Below are 16,801 nucleotides of genomic sequence, written 5' to 3' on the forward strand. Positions count from 1 at the left end.
CTTTTTTTTTAAAAAAAAAAAAAAGTATCATTGACAAGCACAGGGGGGTTTTTTGTATTACATTCTTTAACAAAACACGCACATGAAAGCATGGCAGGCTTTAAAAAACACACTAGATTGTCAAAAGTATCTAGGCTCTCATCCCCTTCTTACTTTCTTTTCTTTTTATCTCGGAAGGACAACAGAGTTAGCATTAGACACTCAAGATTTAGGGCTTACATTTCTTACCTTACAAAGCTTCTGGTAACGGGGAGAAGAAACTGCCATCCTCTGTAAACGATGCAACAACACCACAACTTTCTGCAGAGACGTTCTCACCACAGCCATCATTTTAAGTTTGCCACACTTCTGAAGACACCTCAGAATTTGCATTATAAATGAAGAGCAACTATCATTTCCTCCTGGTCACTGGACAATGATTTGCCAGCTTTCTGAGCATGCTCTCTTCCAGGACTGCTTTTGCGAGCCACAGGCTTTATACGTTTCAAAGGCAAAGGAGGTTGATACAGCATAAGTTTCTCTCCCGAAATAACCCCACGAAACAAATGCAAGAAAATAACAGCTTTCACAGATTCTTCTAACCAGTACTGCTCAGCTGTGCTTCTGCAGAGGGTAAATGAAGTTGTTGAGCAGCTGAGCACCTGCCACCATTCAGGAGTGCACTAAATAGCCAGGAAAGGTTATTAATTTAAGCCTGAAAGCTGCAGGAACAAAAAAGGAATTCCTTCGGGAAGACGGCTCCAGTGTATCACAACAGTTGTTCTCCCCTAGTAGCTGCTTTCTATCGGCAGACTGAGCATTTGCTCCCTCACTCTGGGAAAGGATGCTCTCGCTCTCAGACTAAACACAGCTCTGGCAGAGCTGTAGAGTGAGTGAATAACAGACTGTTACAAATCTTGAGAGAGGAGCAGAGGGATACCTGCCCTAATTATATCAGCCATACATTAAAGGCTAATAAATCACACAGGCGCTTTTCAAAACTAGATTACCCAATACAAAAGGAAAAACCACAGGGGGTAAACCTCTCTGCTATGAAAACTCTCTTAAAGCTAATTTAGACAAAGGGATCTCAAAGGATTCTCACTTGCGCCAGAAAGTAGGAATGTTTTTCAGGAGCCATTTCCAATTAAAATCTTTTCCTGAATGACTTATTAGGACAAGAAAGAATAGGGTTTTGACAAATTAAAAGCATACAGTTGCGCCATCACCCCTTTTTCTAGCCATCTTTGAATCCAAAGAGCTAACATCATTTTGATGTTTTTCCCATGACAAAGCAGAATTATTTAAGCCATCTAAGGATGGCAGTAGGACATTCAAGAGCAAGGAGGTGTTCTGCTACCAGCGAGGCACTCCCAATGCAATACAGCTATTTCTTATTACTTCCAAAGGCGCCATGACAAATCTACTTAAACCTGTATCAGAGGGGCTGCTGTAGCAAAGGTTCAGGGAGGCCGTTATCAACACAGTAGGTGGTAAACACCATCACAAGTAATCATATTATTTAATGTGCATAGTTCCACATGAACAGGTACATACCCATTTCAAGCACATCAATCAGCACAGTATGGAGGCACCAACTACAGGTAGCACAACAAGTTCATATGATCCTAGATAATGCATAGCTTAGGTGCCAGTGCATTATACACTGGTTTGCCTCTTCTCAGGCACTTTCCATCTGAGGGGATGAATGCAAGGTGCAGGTTCTTCATAGAGGACATTTAAAAACTCTTCCCATCCAATTCTGCTAATACAACCTTTTCATCCTTATTTTTAGAACTGAATCAATTTTTCTACCAGTGCTCAGGCAAACCCCTTTCACCTGTACTCTGTTTTGTTCCTAATCTGTCCAGCACCGATGACAACATCATTTTGAGGAAACAGAGCCTTCATTCCACTCTGGATATAGAAATCTTACCACCTGTATTCTCCACCTTGCCAGACTCACCTTCTTTCCTCATCTCCACCACTCATTTGAACCATTCCCCCGTACTCCATTGCTCCTGTCTTGTATTTATACTTTGTTCCCACCACAAGTCTGTTCCTTTAACCCACCAGCTCTAGCCTACCATCATTAGCTGATATGCTGTTACTGAACATCTTTTGAGGAAACCTATGAAGCAGCACAAGTCCAAAAACACCGAGGCATTTGGAAATAACTGTGCAAGAGCTCAAACCTCTTTCATGTAAGATAGAACCCACGGTCCACACCTGCCACCTTCTTGCAGTTCTGCTTTTTTCCTTCCCAGCTAATACACAAGTTTGAATCAAGTAGTGAGACAAACAGCCCACCACTAGTCATGTTGATTTTAATTTACAATAAAACAAAACTTTCAAATTATTTTGAACACCTTTACATCTGTAGGCACAGGACTTCATGCACATGACCCGGCATTACTTCTCATTATTTCCTAGCTCATTTTCTGAATCTTGCTTCAAATTAGGTTTTAGCCTCTTTCAGGTGGCTGCTAAACATTTTGCAACACAGACTGGACTGTTTTGGCACTAACCTGAAAGGAAAGTCTTCTGCAACATTTAGATACTGAGAGAATGAATTAAAAAAGACTGATGCTATAATTGTGAATTTCCTCTTTTTCAAAAAGAAATTGTTACCGCACTCAAAGTTTGCATTATTTGCATAGTACTGTTGCTAGCCTCAGATGTCAAAATGGAAGGCAAAACAAGGCTTCAACAGTGCCCAGATCACTGATTCCACTGCAGAGTGGCTTGAGATGCAGCCAAACAAGTTAGCCCCAAAATGTAATGGAGGATAGTCCTCCCATGCACACACAGATGCCAGTTTAACAGATGATTCTATTTTGAAAATGCATGATATATAACAACAACAAAAAATTCATCATGTTTTGTCTATGTTCAGCACATATTTCACCTAGAATTTATCACACCTTAAACTCATAGTAAAGTTTTACTCAAGGCACAGGCCTTAGGAGCAGAGGCATCTTCACACAGAGCGGAGAAAGTCACAAGCCCTACATTCTTCTTATAACCATTTAGAAGAAATACTTCTTCACATATTCAACAAAGCACAAAGCGAACGTTGTTATTTTATACCACTCAACAGGGGAAGAACAGGAAATGATCTTTGTTTAATCAGATATTAAGCTTAAGAACTTGCAAGGGAGTGGGCTTGATTTTTTTAAGGTACAGCGAGATGTTAGAGCTTCATCTTGTTTTCAAAAATTCATTTTAACAAATATTTGAAAACAGAAACATTGGTTTTGGAGTGTTTGCTAGTGTCACGATATGAATGTCCAGTTATATTTAAAGTGAGATTGAAAGATGGTAGGGGAAAAAGTTCATTTCAGAAGCCATTATGCTATGACAGTCTTTGACATGCTCTACTTAACTTCCTTTGGTAGTTGAATAAAGCTCACAATATTATGTAAAGTCATGGCTAAGTTAAGTGATTATGCTTCACGTGCACAGTGTGTAGAAGCATACAGTCACAGAAAAAGAGGGAGGATATCAGGTAACGGGATGCTGAACAAGTGGAGGCCATGCCCAAGCACCTACGTCTGTCTTCTCAATGGTTACAAGCCAGGACAACAGGCATAGTCAAGAGCTGGTTATAGACCTTCTCCACACAGCAGGCAGTCTTGCCCAGCAGTTCTGCCCTCACACATCACAACTCTGGCAATTTTAACCAGACTGCAACACAATGAAGGAGGGCGAACAATCTTCCATGATCAAGGTGCTTCACAGCTGCATAGAGCCAACAAGCAAATTGTGAAATAACAGCTTTATCTTGGTGTGATTGACTACACAGAATGCAAGGTAATGCAGAAACAAGTCTATTTATACACAGCACTGCCTCATGTTGTTAGCTTCCTGTGGACCCGTTTTAGCTCTTCCACCTCCATTACACTAGTTGTTTGGGGGGATTTTTGCCAATAGAAAGTATAGTATTGACTTCCACGTGTTGCCATTACAGACTAGTCTCAGCATTTCACAAAGAGCCACAGCTCTACAAATGAGTTACCTGACTGACCAGAATCATATAAACATTGGTGAGTGACATGTCATCTTCAAGACACAGGCTTCCACAATATATTGTTCTCTTCCTTACAATTACAGTGAGCAGCTTGCTATTGGCTACTTTAAACTGTCTTGTTTCATTTAAATTCAATGTAGATATGTTCAGATTAACAGCACTACTGAAAGCAGCACTTTTTTTTTCCATTATAAGCTGTTCAAACTCCCTGAACTTAGACCACAGACGACATTATTCCAAACCCAGAGTGCAGGATTTAATAACTGATCTAGCCACCTAGTTCTGTGCACATCAAAATAACTGTGCTAAATAAGGCAATCTAATTGAAGGAAAAAAATGTATTAAAACATTCAGGAGAAAGATGACACCTGAACAGCGTTCACGTCAGGTAAACAGGACAAAGGAAATTCATATATCATAGAAACACAAAATCCTTTTAGCCAGTGATGTTCAACCTTTTGCTGCCACAGACCCAAAGAAATTCATTTTTAAAAGAGCTGTCAGGTCTCCACACCCTTTCCTCCTGTTTTCCCTCAATACACTGTATCCTGAATGCAGACTGAACCCAGCTCCTCTCTCACACCTCCTTTGGGGGGGTAAGGAGGGAATGAGATATGCAAAGGCAGGAACAGCCAGATGATGTGGTACTCGGCTAGTCCGTGCTTCTTAGGCAGGGAGAAGGGATCTCCCTTCTAGGTTTTAGACAAGCTAGGGTGTCCATATATTAAAAAGTGTAAGTGGTGTCAGTTAGTCTCCTGCTCAGTTATTTCTCAGGTTTCCAGCCTGTGGCCTGTACAGGAAGGAAGGCCAGCTGGGGAGCTGCTGGGGAGCTGCTGGGCAGCAGGAGAAGAGGTGATCCAAGCACGACAACTTCTTGGATTGCTGGAAAAGCAAGACAAAGGAGGCAGGCAGGGATAGGAGACAGTGCAGTCCGGGAAGCTTTACTTGGAGGGAAGTAGATTAAATTGTTTGGCTGGACAATCACACAACATGACTTGGTTTAATCAAGTATACACTTCCTGAATACAGTCACCCTCCAAGGACATTTAAGAGCCTTCAGTGCCACAGATGTCCACAAAATATGTATTTCAAACCTTAGGAAGAAAAATCTGCTTCCTTCACACACCTGACTTCTAAAATACTGGTTTTTAAACATCTTCCAGTAGGCTGCAGGTTTCCCCACTCCAGAGAGCTTTCCTTTATAACATTTGCCATTGAGAAAAAGCATGAATACTTTCTCACCTGCATTTGCTTTCTGAGTTCCCTTATGCAGGCACTATCCTGAGCAGTGTTCTCACGCTGGGATGCATCTGCTAGAACATTAACTGTTGTCTCTGCCTCTTGAAGCCACTTGAGGAAGCTCTCCAGATCCTTGTGTGAGGCCTGTACTGTCTTCAGCTCTGTCTCCAAGAAATTCTGCCTATCAACAGCTCTGAAAACAAGACAAGTGTCAGAATATTCCCCCATAACATACAGCATTACATACATCATAATGAAACCACTAAAAGGAAATCTGAAAGTTATCTCTGTTAAGAAACTATACAACTGTCACAGCTTGTTTTATCATTATTTTTATCACTGTTTCTCTGGTGGTTATATCTATAGCTACCCACAGATGTTCTGAACCGGTTATATATGTCACAGCCCTTTTTAAAAAGGCATGTGGAAGAAACAAAGTTATTAATTAAAAACCTAGCTTTTCCTTTTTGAGTATTACAATCACGGACTTACGCTACCCCAAATGGTAGAAGTGTTATTCCCATGTGTGAAAAGTGTGAATGCTTTTCCTCATCAACAAAAATCATACGGAGTAGAAGCACTGAGGGTTTGGGGGATTTTTCCTTCCTCTTTTACAGTGAGCAGAAACATTTCCCTAAATTTGTAAGAGTTAAAGTGCTGAGGGATGAAAAGTCAAATACCAGGTTCTCTCTGCTAAAAGACAAGACTTTTGACACTGTCACTCAAACAGAATAATACACTGCCATCATAACAGTCAAGCCATGCTCAACATACTTAAATCTAAAAAAAGACTGGTAGAATATAGTCCAAATTTTCAATCAATCCAAAAGATCTCTGGTTGGTACAAACACAAAAGTTTTTGTTTGTAAGAGGATTTTTTAAGATGTAAGGAACTCATTTAAAAACCTTTGGATTATATTGTTGGTAAGCAACTTCAAAAGATTTCCTAGAAGAAAGATCACATTATACTTCTGCATAACAGAACTGTTTCCTTGTCATTGAAATGAAACTCAGATGGGAAACTGTTATAGTCAGCAATTTTAAAAGCTCTGATTAACAATGTTAATTAAAGCATGCCAAGCTAAATTTCATCCATTTGAGGCTATTATTCTGCAGTATCCCTTTTCCAAAATCAAGACAAAAGAAACAAGCTGTCCCATACCAGCATACTGTACAGAAATCCCTAACAGGGCTACTATCTAGAACGCTGCTGCTAAATAAGTAGGAAGTTCAATTTTATTTTCACATCAAGCACTAACCATATTATAAGATTTCAGGGGTAAGGTGATATTTAATTTCAAGTAAGATAAGGCCAAAACACTCAGCATTTGATATTTTCACATGAATTGAACACGTTTCTCCAGGCAGGCCCAAACTTACATGTCTAATGCCTCCTCCTATTCTACTTAGTCTTTCTTTCCTCCTTGCCATGCTGTGGCAATAGTACTGCTCAGCAGTATTAGGGAATCACTGTGTTTAGAATAATGAATTTCAAAAGTAGTTAAAATATTCTTTTTAGAAAAGAAGTTGCAGGTGTTCAGTACCATTCAGGATGATGTTTCAAATCAGGTATTCTGGTTTACTAGCACATCAGAAAAGACGCAAGGAAAAGCTGTTTTCCTTCAAGGACAGTAAGAAAATCTCATGCAACCCCAATTCTGCCAGGCTTACATTCCTAAGTATTAGCATAATCAACTGAATCTGGAGACTACTTGCAAAAAGATAGCGTTGCAACCCCCACTTTAGGAGCTTAGGTCTTATGACACTTATTAATAATTGCTTTATCCAAAATAAGACTGTGTGAATCATTCCCAACTTCATGCTTGCCCAAGTTTTGGCTACTGGTAAATGACAAGCAGGGCAAGAAGCCTTCATTCTTGCTTCTCACCTGAAGCTCTGGAATGCTTCACCCACTCTTGAGAAACAATAATAAATAGCACGCTAGGGATGACAAATGGTTTGATAGATATTGCCTAGAAAAGGTAACAAGCACCAGCTCAAAAATTAGAGCACAACAAGGAACTGCGAAAAATGTAAAGTAAAAGCAGTTACGAGCCCTGACTTCAAAACCCTCTCCCTCTGCAGGGATTTTCTTCCCTAGCAGGAGGTTAAGGCCAAAGGTGGAAGAACAGGAGTGACAACAGGAGGAACAGACTGGTAATAAAGGTGACCTTCAAAGAAAAAGAAAAGCCCCAAAGGATGAAACACTGTAAGTGACCCAGATGTCTAAGTACTGATGTACTAGATGGGAATTGAGACAACCTGAACTTTGTAGCTAATAACATTCATTGAAGAATGTCATCTTCAGCCTAAAGTTTTAATTTCTCAAACTTTCTGCTTGGTTGAAATTGAAGGAAAGAATGAAATCCTATTACAGTCCCATCGCTGTTGTGATATTTGAATTAAAGCTGAAAAATCATTCTTTTCACTAAATACATACTCCAGCAGCATAAATTAACAGATTTACAACTAATGTTCTAAGATTACATGGGTGCTTTTAAAGAGGACCTGTACAGCAGTAGTGAGCAATGCTTTTACAGAGCAGATGCAACTACTTTCATTTCCTTCCAGTAAAGGCCACAAATGTAAAATAGAAAATGATGGAGAATTCTGTACTGCAGATTAATGACTACCCCATGCTGTAGAAAGATGACTCAGATTTTCAAAGAATTCTAATACAGTTAGAACAGCCTCAAAAGACAGAGGGTCCTTCTAGGATGTAAGAATTAAATGTAAGGAGAACCTGGAGAATCCTTTACAAATGCAGCTAACTTCACTTAACACAGTGATAGTGGAGAAGGTCTAAGCAGATTCTATTAGCAAAGACACGTTTCAAGAAAAAAAATTGTAACTCTACTGTTTAAGTTTTCACGACACTGTTTCAGGTTTCTGTTCCACCTAATTATTTTTTCAGATTTAAACTAAAAATATGCAATGCATACAAGTGTGTGATCAAAAGAAAGTCAGAAAATAACATCCGAGACAGTACAGACAGCAACTATAATCCATTACTGAGGCAGCAAAACCACACAGAATTACTACAGTTTCACCCTGAAGTATAAAAATAGAACATAAATAGCCACTGGGCAGAGTATCCAATTTACACAATGTCAAACTGAGGAGCTTCAATCTCTTAATGCCAACAGTTTTAAAATAAGCTCCTTCAACTTTACATACCATGGCTACAGTCTTCCTGGTAGCATTCTTGTGCTATTCAGGACTGTGATTCTCCCAGGTGATTTTACTAAGGACCCCTTCCACAACCTCCAAGCATGGAAACAAACTGGTATTTTAAAGCATTATGCTATAAATACAGATCTGTGCTTATAGAAGCCATAGGGCCACATGTGTGCTCCAGGTACAACCCCTGCACGTCCCAAGATCTGCCACATGAAGCAAGCCTTGTCACTCAAGGTTCACTAGTATTTCTATTTATTGCATTTAGAGCAAGTATAAAAACCTTCCTTCCCTTGAAAAGGTGCTTTCACTGCACATTCTCCCCTCTTAATTCTACTCTGCTGCTCCATGGGGTTACATTGAGCAGCTCCATGCTCTGGCTACCCACCAGCTCTGAGAGTTCTCCTTTACATTCTGTCCCTAGTTAAAAAACAAAGCAGATACTCATCTTTGAAAGGCTGCAGACTGCAAAACAGTAGCCCCAGTGATAATTGAGGAGCTTCAGTTATACATAACAATGCTTATTATTCCAGACTTTAAGCAGATTCAAAAATAATTAGAGGCTTGCAGGCAGGAGCTCTTCTTTCTGGTCACCTGCTCTGAGTGGTGGGCAGTTTTATGCCAGTTCTAGCCAAAACACTGCAAAGTTTGAATGTGAATGAGACTACTACAGAGCTGTAGTCTACTGTTACTGCTAATCCAACAAGGAGCTGTTTCCCCTCACCCTCTAATTGCATCTTCATCCCCAGATATCATCATGACATTCAAATGAAGTTAATGGCATTTTTTGAAAAATTGTTAGTTTACTTTGAGGAAAGAAAGGACGATCTGATGCTGCAGCTATAGTTGCTGCAGTCCCTAATCTTAATGCAAATGAATGGTCAGGAAGGGCCATTTCAGGAGATGACCTCATCACTATGACATAGTTCAGAAAATGTAAGAGTAAAAAGCCAAGGAAGTTTTGTCACATGCCAAAGCCTTTCCCACAATCTACCAGAAGTTTTCTAAAGAACCATGAAAACAATTTGTCCTCATTACATAGAATAATTATGAAATGTTTTATTCATTTGAAAAATCCTATCTTGTGTGTCAAAACACTTAGAGATTAACAAATTTTTATTCTCTCTCAAGCGATCACATGGAATAAGCCATACAAAGTTTTGCCTATTTTGTACCTCATCCCTCAGTGGACATAACCAGGAAACCAGCTGCCACATCAAAAGCACAAAATGACAGACGTACCATTTTCCTCCAAAGAAGGATAAGACGACATTCTACTCTGCTTCCTTCATTACCTACTTCTTGCCACTGCGAAGTTCTCCTCCTCTCACTCCCCAGGATACATCATCAACTTCAGAGGCTTTATTACCTAGGATTTTTATCCCCCTAACTTGACACCTCCTTACAAAAGCAGTTGCCCTTTACATGCACATATATGCACACATATATGCACACATATATACACAGACTTCGGTTGTCATCCCCCCCACTCCCATATACACAGGATCAATTTTCTCTTCTGCCCTTCCAACCACAAAGCATATCGTCCTTTAAGCTGCAGGCACTGAGTTAGACGCTATTCTAAATGTTAATTGTCTATCAAATACTAAAAAGAATTTCTGCAGAGATTAGATTACTTTGCAGATCCCCCTAATGACACCTCCTTACAAAAGCAGTTGCCCTTTACATGCACATATATGCGCACATATATGCACACATATGCACACATATATACACAGACTTCGGTTGTCATCCCCCCCACTCCCATATACACAGGATCAATTTTCTCTTCTGCCCTTCCAACCACAAAGCATATCGTCCTTTAAGCTGCAGGCACTGAGTTAGACGCTATTCTAAATGTTAATTGTCTATCAAATACTAAAAAGAATTTCTGCAGAGATTAGATTACTTTGCAGGAAAAAATATTATGCATAGGGAAATTTCGGTTGTCATCCCCCCCACTCCCATATACACAGGATCAATTTTCTCTTCTGCCCTTCCAACCACAAAGCATATCGTCCTTTAAGCTGCAGGCACTGAGTTAGACGCTATTCTAAATGTTAATTGTCTATCAAATACTAAAAAGAATTTCTGCAGAGATTAGATTACTTTGCAGGAAAAAATATTATGCATAGGGAAATACCATATTTTCCTTAAGACATTTGCAAATATGTCTTAATAGAGCATGAATAGAAAGAAGTAAGTTTCAAGTAAGTCTCGGTTCCTGTAGCTCAAGTATTTTCTAGATGGGAGTGCTAGAAGCATCGCACTCAAGAACCCGAAGCACAGCCCCATTCAGGGAATGTTTCCGTTAGATGAAAGGCCATAATGAATTAATGTGTTGGAAGACCAAGCTGAATACTTACAGCCTTATGAAAAGAAAGCACAGCAACAAACTACAAATACATAAAGCATACCAGCATCAAGGAACAGGAGAGGAACTGTTCAAAGACACTTGCAGAATAGCAGCCACAGGCAAACCTGAGACCACATGTGAGAAGTACTTTTTTTCTTTTTTTTCCCCTTAAAAAAAACACCACATAAATGGGAAGACATACAGAAGCCTTCCATAATGAACTGTGGGAATTTCCATCATCAAAACTCAAAACAGCTTTACTGTAATTGATTAATTATCCACAGCAGCCCTAAATGCTGCAGTAAAGCAGACAGAGACGGCAATACACATGTATACATAGGATACAAGTTTAAGACAAACAGCTACGTATAGAGTGAAACTTTGTAATTACCTTTGGTTCAGATTAACCCAACAAGTGTTCATTTGGTCAGTAGTTTCCTTCACCCTCCTTGTGTCATCATCACGATACTCTCGAAGAAGTTTATTAGAAAGATCATTGAATGCAGCTACCGTGATGTCACCTCTATGCAAATCCTGTACTAACAGCTAAAAAGCAATTCCAGAATGAGACAGAGTAAAATAAAAATCAGACTATTTTCACACTATGCATTTTATCACACTATAAAACCCTCCTTTTTGCCTTTTTTTAAAACCAAAAACGTACATATTTTTCATCTAGAAGAAAAATCTTAAAAAGAATCTACAGATACTAAGCATTCTGACAATGAACAAATCAAAACACAAAGAGGTGAGGAAAAGTTATATTTGCCAGAACCCGCCAAAGGCTAGAAAAATCCTCTTCTGTGTTTTAGTGGCAACAGAAGTAAAAACACTTCCATATTTTTAGTAGCATGAATAAGTTTAAATTATTATAATAGTGATAAAAGTGGCAGCTTAAAGTGGCATAAATGAAGTGCGCAGCATAAGAATTTGATTTCATTGTTTTTGGGGGGGGGTTGTTTTTAAATGAAGAAAATACATTAGATGTGGTTGCTTATTGTGGCGGGGGAATTATAAGGAGGCTCTCCCTTTTAGAATCCTGAACTCAAGATTATTTCTAAATGAAAAAATATATTTGCATATATATATGTCCAGTTGTATCATATGATCGCTGTACTATATGTTTGGGCACAGGCCTACTTTCACTTAAGAAAGCAAAGCAGACCTAATAGTCCATTTCCAATCCCCTGGTCACGTAGAGAAAGACAATGAAAAGCACATAATTTTACTGTTTACGAAAATAGCCATAGATCAGTGAGGAATTCTCACAACCATACTCCCTGCTTCTTTCCATACCCAGCTGCACCCCTACATTGTCCCTTCATGAATATATATATAGATGTGTGTGTATATATACACACACACACTTTTTTAAACTCTATTATAGCCCTTTTCTAAATACTGCACTAAGAGCCTCTCCTCGCTGATTTGTCTCTTTAGTTCTCATCCTGTGCCACCTACAGCCTGCCCTTTTTCTGACAGCCACCAGGACAAAGGACATCAAACTTATTGATTTATCACAGCAGGTTTGCTGTGATATGAAAGGCAGCAAAGATTACATGGGATTGGGGAAAAAAAAAAAGTGTTGAGTACTCCTGGCACCCATCAGAAGTGAAATTCAGGATAATTTTAAATAACTTAGTCCATTCCCAGATTTACTAAACTACTGTTAAGATGTTTCTATGGAGTAATACATGCTACATTCTGTGGCTGCATGATTAAACTTTTATTGGTCTGAGGTTCAAGCTTTTTGCGTAATATCATTTCTTTGATGCTACGCTATACTCATTTCAACTACACTTACAAGAAGACACACATGAACACATGCCACCTGTTTCCTTCCTAGAAAGCGATTCTCAGGAAGTCTGATATATTAAAAAAAATAGAGACAATTTAGAATATATCATGCCCAAAAAGAGACAGAATTGACAAATCAGTCCTACAACTAAACTGTATATTCGCACATCAATTTAATCCAGTAGCATTACATAGACTGAGAGTCTGGTAGGGGGAAAAAAGTGTAGATGGTCTTACTTTGTTGTCTGAAATCTGTCTGGCAAGCATCTCTTTTGGGGCCTGCAGGAGCATACGCAGACGGATCTCGCACTGCTCCATGAGGTGCTCCATTTCTTGCCTCTGCTCATCCCACTGCATGCTGTCTGTCAGCATGTACTTCAGCTGCTGCTGCCGCACCTCCACGCCATGCTGGGTATTGTCCCACTGGTTCTTCACCTTCTCCACTGTGGAGGACAATACAGAATATGAAAAACCTGAGGCAAACAAACAAGTAGCCATAACTACCACTTAATTCTCAGGACAAGAGGCAATAATATAACTCATTCTCAAATACAGTAGTTGCCATATTCAGTATTTTAGTTCCCCATGTAGTTTACACATTCGCACAAGCAAACAAAAGATGCAGGTGTTTGGCTACCTCTTGTTGAAGCCGGTCAGCATACAGGTAACAACTATTATTTCTGGAATATTTCAAAGGCATTATTTTACTTTTTAAGTACACACATGTGGGAGGCAAATCAGCTGCACTGAAGAGATATGCCAGCAGCAGGGCCCCAAGAAGCACAATTTTAGGGTGATGGCTATACCAGCAAGTCATCTTTGTGCATCTGCAACTTAAACCAGTACAAATAAACAAATAAATAAACACTGTTTAGATCTGGATAGCTTATACAAAGTGAACTAAGCTTTCCAGACCACTGTGTGTTGAAGGCAGTCTAGTGGCACCTGTACTACCATTTTGGCCAAGGTAGAAACACTCCAGTAACAACCTACTTTGGCACTTCCCACCATAGGTTTCTACAGATTTACGTAGATTACACAGCAGAACAGTTACTGATCACACCCCATTTCCTTCAACTGTCCCATTCTTCTCTCAATAAATACAGTTAGATTACATGATTGATAAACAGACTTTAACCTTTCATAAACAAAGGGTGAAAAAGACAACACGACAAGAGTCTAGGACAAAAAATAGCATGTCGGGGAAAGCAATAAGTCTGCCTTCAGAGAGAAATGAATAGCATCATACCTTTTTCTTACTACTTACAGACCATAAAAAAAGTGTATTAGTTGAAAGTCTATAGAGGTGGAAACAGGCTTCCCTATTACCTGTCATGACAGTTATTAGGAACTCATTATATCACTAGAACTAAAGAGTAAAAAAGCAAATGTAAAAAAGCAAACAAAAAACCACTAAGCTGGATTTCTTGAGTATATCTGTACTCTGAGCAGCAAGAGGTAGGCAGTATGTAACACATCCAATATAGTTATCATACCAGTAAGTATGCAATTTTATTAGAAAACTAACACACTTACTCAGGTCACTTCAATCTTCCATGAAGTAAAACTGCCAAAGGTTGTGCTTAAGCTAAAACCACTTAAGTGAACTTTACCCTTTGCATTTATTTTTTTTTAACCTTTTACAATTATACAAAGCCATTATGCTTGATCTGCTTGGGAAGATCTCAACTTTAACACATTCAACAATATTCTGTTTAGTTTCACAAAGCGCTCAGACTGTGGCAAAGTCCACTTGTCAGAGTAACTGTAGTACTGGTGGACAAACCCAATAATCTTCATCAATTTCAACCCACGGGCAACTTTTTGATTAATTTTCAGGCATGATGTAGGTCATGCTGAAAGAGAACTCAGATGAAGGCTTCGGTAACCCAATAGCAAATAACACGTTTTTTTAGCAAAAAAAGATGTTACTATATTGGATAAAGAGTATGTTCAAAGGAAACCAGCAGCTGCTGGGAGAGATCAGTGGTTTCACCAAAACAGCAAAAGCAAAAACAGCAGGAGTGAAAAAAGGCTATAACCCTGTGTGCTGGCTAATGAACTGCAGAGAAAAACCTAAGTGTTTAGGTTCTCCCCACAAAGCTGGAAGGAAAAAATACCCCTGAGAAACAGCTGCCTACAATAGCAACTTGTTTGAAATGGATAGATATTCAATGTTTACATAGTAGTAGTATTATTATAGAAAGAATATTTCTTGATATATTTTTCCCTATTAATGGCCAGGTTAACCTTACTCTCTGCACTGTTGACATACTTCCCCCTCTCTTCAGTCTCCACCAAAACAGGACAGAAAAATAGTGAAATTCTTGGTAGCCTCAGCATTCAGTGGGTTCAATAGGTAAGTTCCTAGAAAAAGTTTTCAGGGGAACCAGTCTGGTATCAAAGGCAGAAAGACTGGAAAGAATTCCTGATGAGACTGTGTTTTTAATTCCCAATGTCCATGCAGTAACTGGAAGGGAAGTTCCAGAGAAGGAAGCTTTTCTCTATTTCTGTGCTCCTAGCTATTTGAGTAATTAGGCTTCATCTAACAACATACAGCAGGCTCACAGGAGTTTGTAGGACATCGGTATATTCCCCTCAGTGTTTAAATGAGGTGCACAAAGCAGTCCTGAGCTTCACTTTTCTTCAAAGAGCAAATTTTTCTTTACAAATGTCAGTAGCAACACAACCTTCAGTTTATTCATGTTTCATGACAGGTAGCAAAAGCTTCACACACATCTAGGGTATCTACTGGAAGCTTCATCCATGGCAGCATACACAGCTTCTCTGTTCCCACCTTGGATAGGCATGACTATAGGCGAACTCAAAGTTTCAACATACAGTTCCTTTATTCCTTGTTCACCTTTTTTGAAGAATCAAGAATGTTTTGTGACTGACCAGATCTCCCCTTGTTGACTGACTCCCATGGACTACATAGTTACTATCCTCCCCTAAGTTTCCACCTGACCCCTAGTTCTGAGTGGCTGCAAAACTCGGGCCCTACAAGTTGCTTTAGCTTCTTTGGATCTTACTCCCCTACCGATCCATAGCTCCTGTGAATCTTAGACAGCAGATGCCATCTCATCAGACCCTTTAACATATCTGTGGGCTGTCTACCTGACCCCGTTATTATCTCCAGCAAGTCTTATGGATGCCGAAGAAATTCATGTAGATGTAAGTAAAGGAAAACTCCATTGCAGAGGAGAATATAAGGAAATATATCTTTCCATTTTTACTTTTAACTGTGATATTTCCTGCTGCATGAATTTTCTAATCTTCGCAACCAGCAAAGCTTAAGAGTTCAAAGAATACCTTGTCCCTTAGTTCCTAATTGTGTCAGTTGTATGTTTTCTTTCTTAAGTACCAGTAAAAGACATTTTCAAAGGGGGTGGGGACCTTTAAAATGGAAACCTCAATTTTCAAGTACATATCAGTGACTTAAAAGCTCTACTAACTCAGTCCACAATTTTGAAAATGCGTACACAAAGTTATTGTCCTAAGTTGATACGTTCATGCTTTTCACTAACTGTCCAGTGCATCATAGGTCAACAAAAATAGACACACAATTAGTTCCTTTTATCAATAAATAAAAAATCCTCATCCCTGGGTCTGTGGCTGTCAAGTAACTCAAATTCTTCATAAGATATTTTGAAATTCTAGCAAAAATATTTACCTTTGTACATGAAAAAATGGCCAGTCAAAAAAAAAGTGGCAATTCTTGTTCCAGGAATTTTCATTAAACTGTTAGGGTGAAAGCCACTTAACTGCTAAGTTTTCAGTATGTTCAAGGAAGGCAACTTCAGCTAGGCTCAAAATCAAGAGTTTAAGAGAAAGATATGAAGATTTTTTTTACTGCCATGGAAACATTGTATTTGCAAACACAGAATGGAGAAACTTACATTTTTCTGTGATCACTGTCCTAATGTCTGAACTGGATGTTTTATTTTTCAAATTCTGAGCCAATGTAAAAACAGAATCAAGCTGAGGGTGCCGCTGGTCCAAATCTGCCTTTGTTATCTGTTGAGAATTAGGAGATGACTTTTAAGTCCAAAAAGCAGAATTTAGTTAACATCATCTGTATTATTTGTAGATAAAACAAAACATGTATGTGTTGCCACAAGTAGATGGCTGTTCCCATCACTACTGTAACCCTTGAATTGTCACTGTATTACAGCACTGCTTTAAAAAGCAAAAATATTCTGAATTACAGTTATTTAAAATCC

General features: G+C 39.0%; 1 protein-coding gene across 1 annotated transcript in view; it reads right to left on the reverse strand.

Moving 5' to 3' along the window:
* Window positions 1-16,801, reverse strand: part of UTRN (utrophin) — a 419,780-nt gene that overhangs the window by 226,193 nt on the left and 176,786 nt on the right. Inside the window, exons 48-51 of the mRNA XM_009282506.2 lie at window positions 16,478-16,595; window positions 12,816-13,021; window positions 11,173-11,327; window positions 5,252-5,441 (exon numbers count right to left, since the gene is read on the reverse strand). Of these exons, the coding sequence (XP_009280781.1) occupies window positions 5,252-5,441; window positions 11,173-11,327; window positions 12,816-13,021; window positions 16,478-16,595 (669 nt within the window). The remainder of the gene's footprint in view (window positions 1-5,251; window positions 5,442-11,172; window positions 11,328-12,815; window positions 13,022-16,477; window positions 16,596-16,801) is intronic.

The sequence above is a fragment of the Aptenodytes forsteri genome, unplaced genomic scaffold, assembly GCF_000699145.1.
Source record: "Aptenodytes forsteri isolate BGI_AS27 unplaced genomic scaffold, ASM69914v1 Scaffold357, whole genome shotgun sequence".
Classification (NCBI taxonomy): domain Eukaryota; kingdom Metazoa; phylum Chordata; class Aves; order Sphenisciformes; family Spheniscidae; genus Aptenodytes; species Aptenodytes forsteri.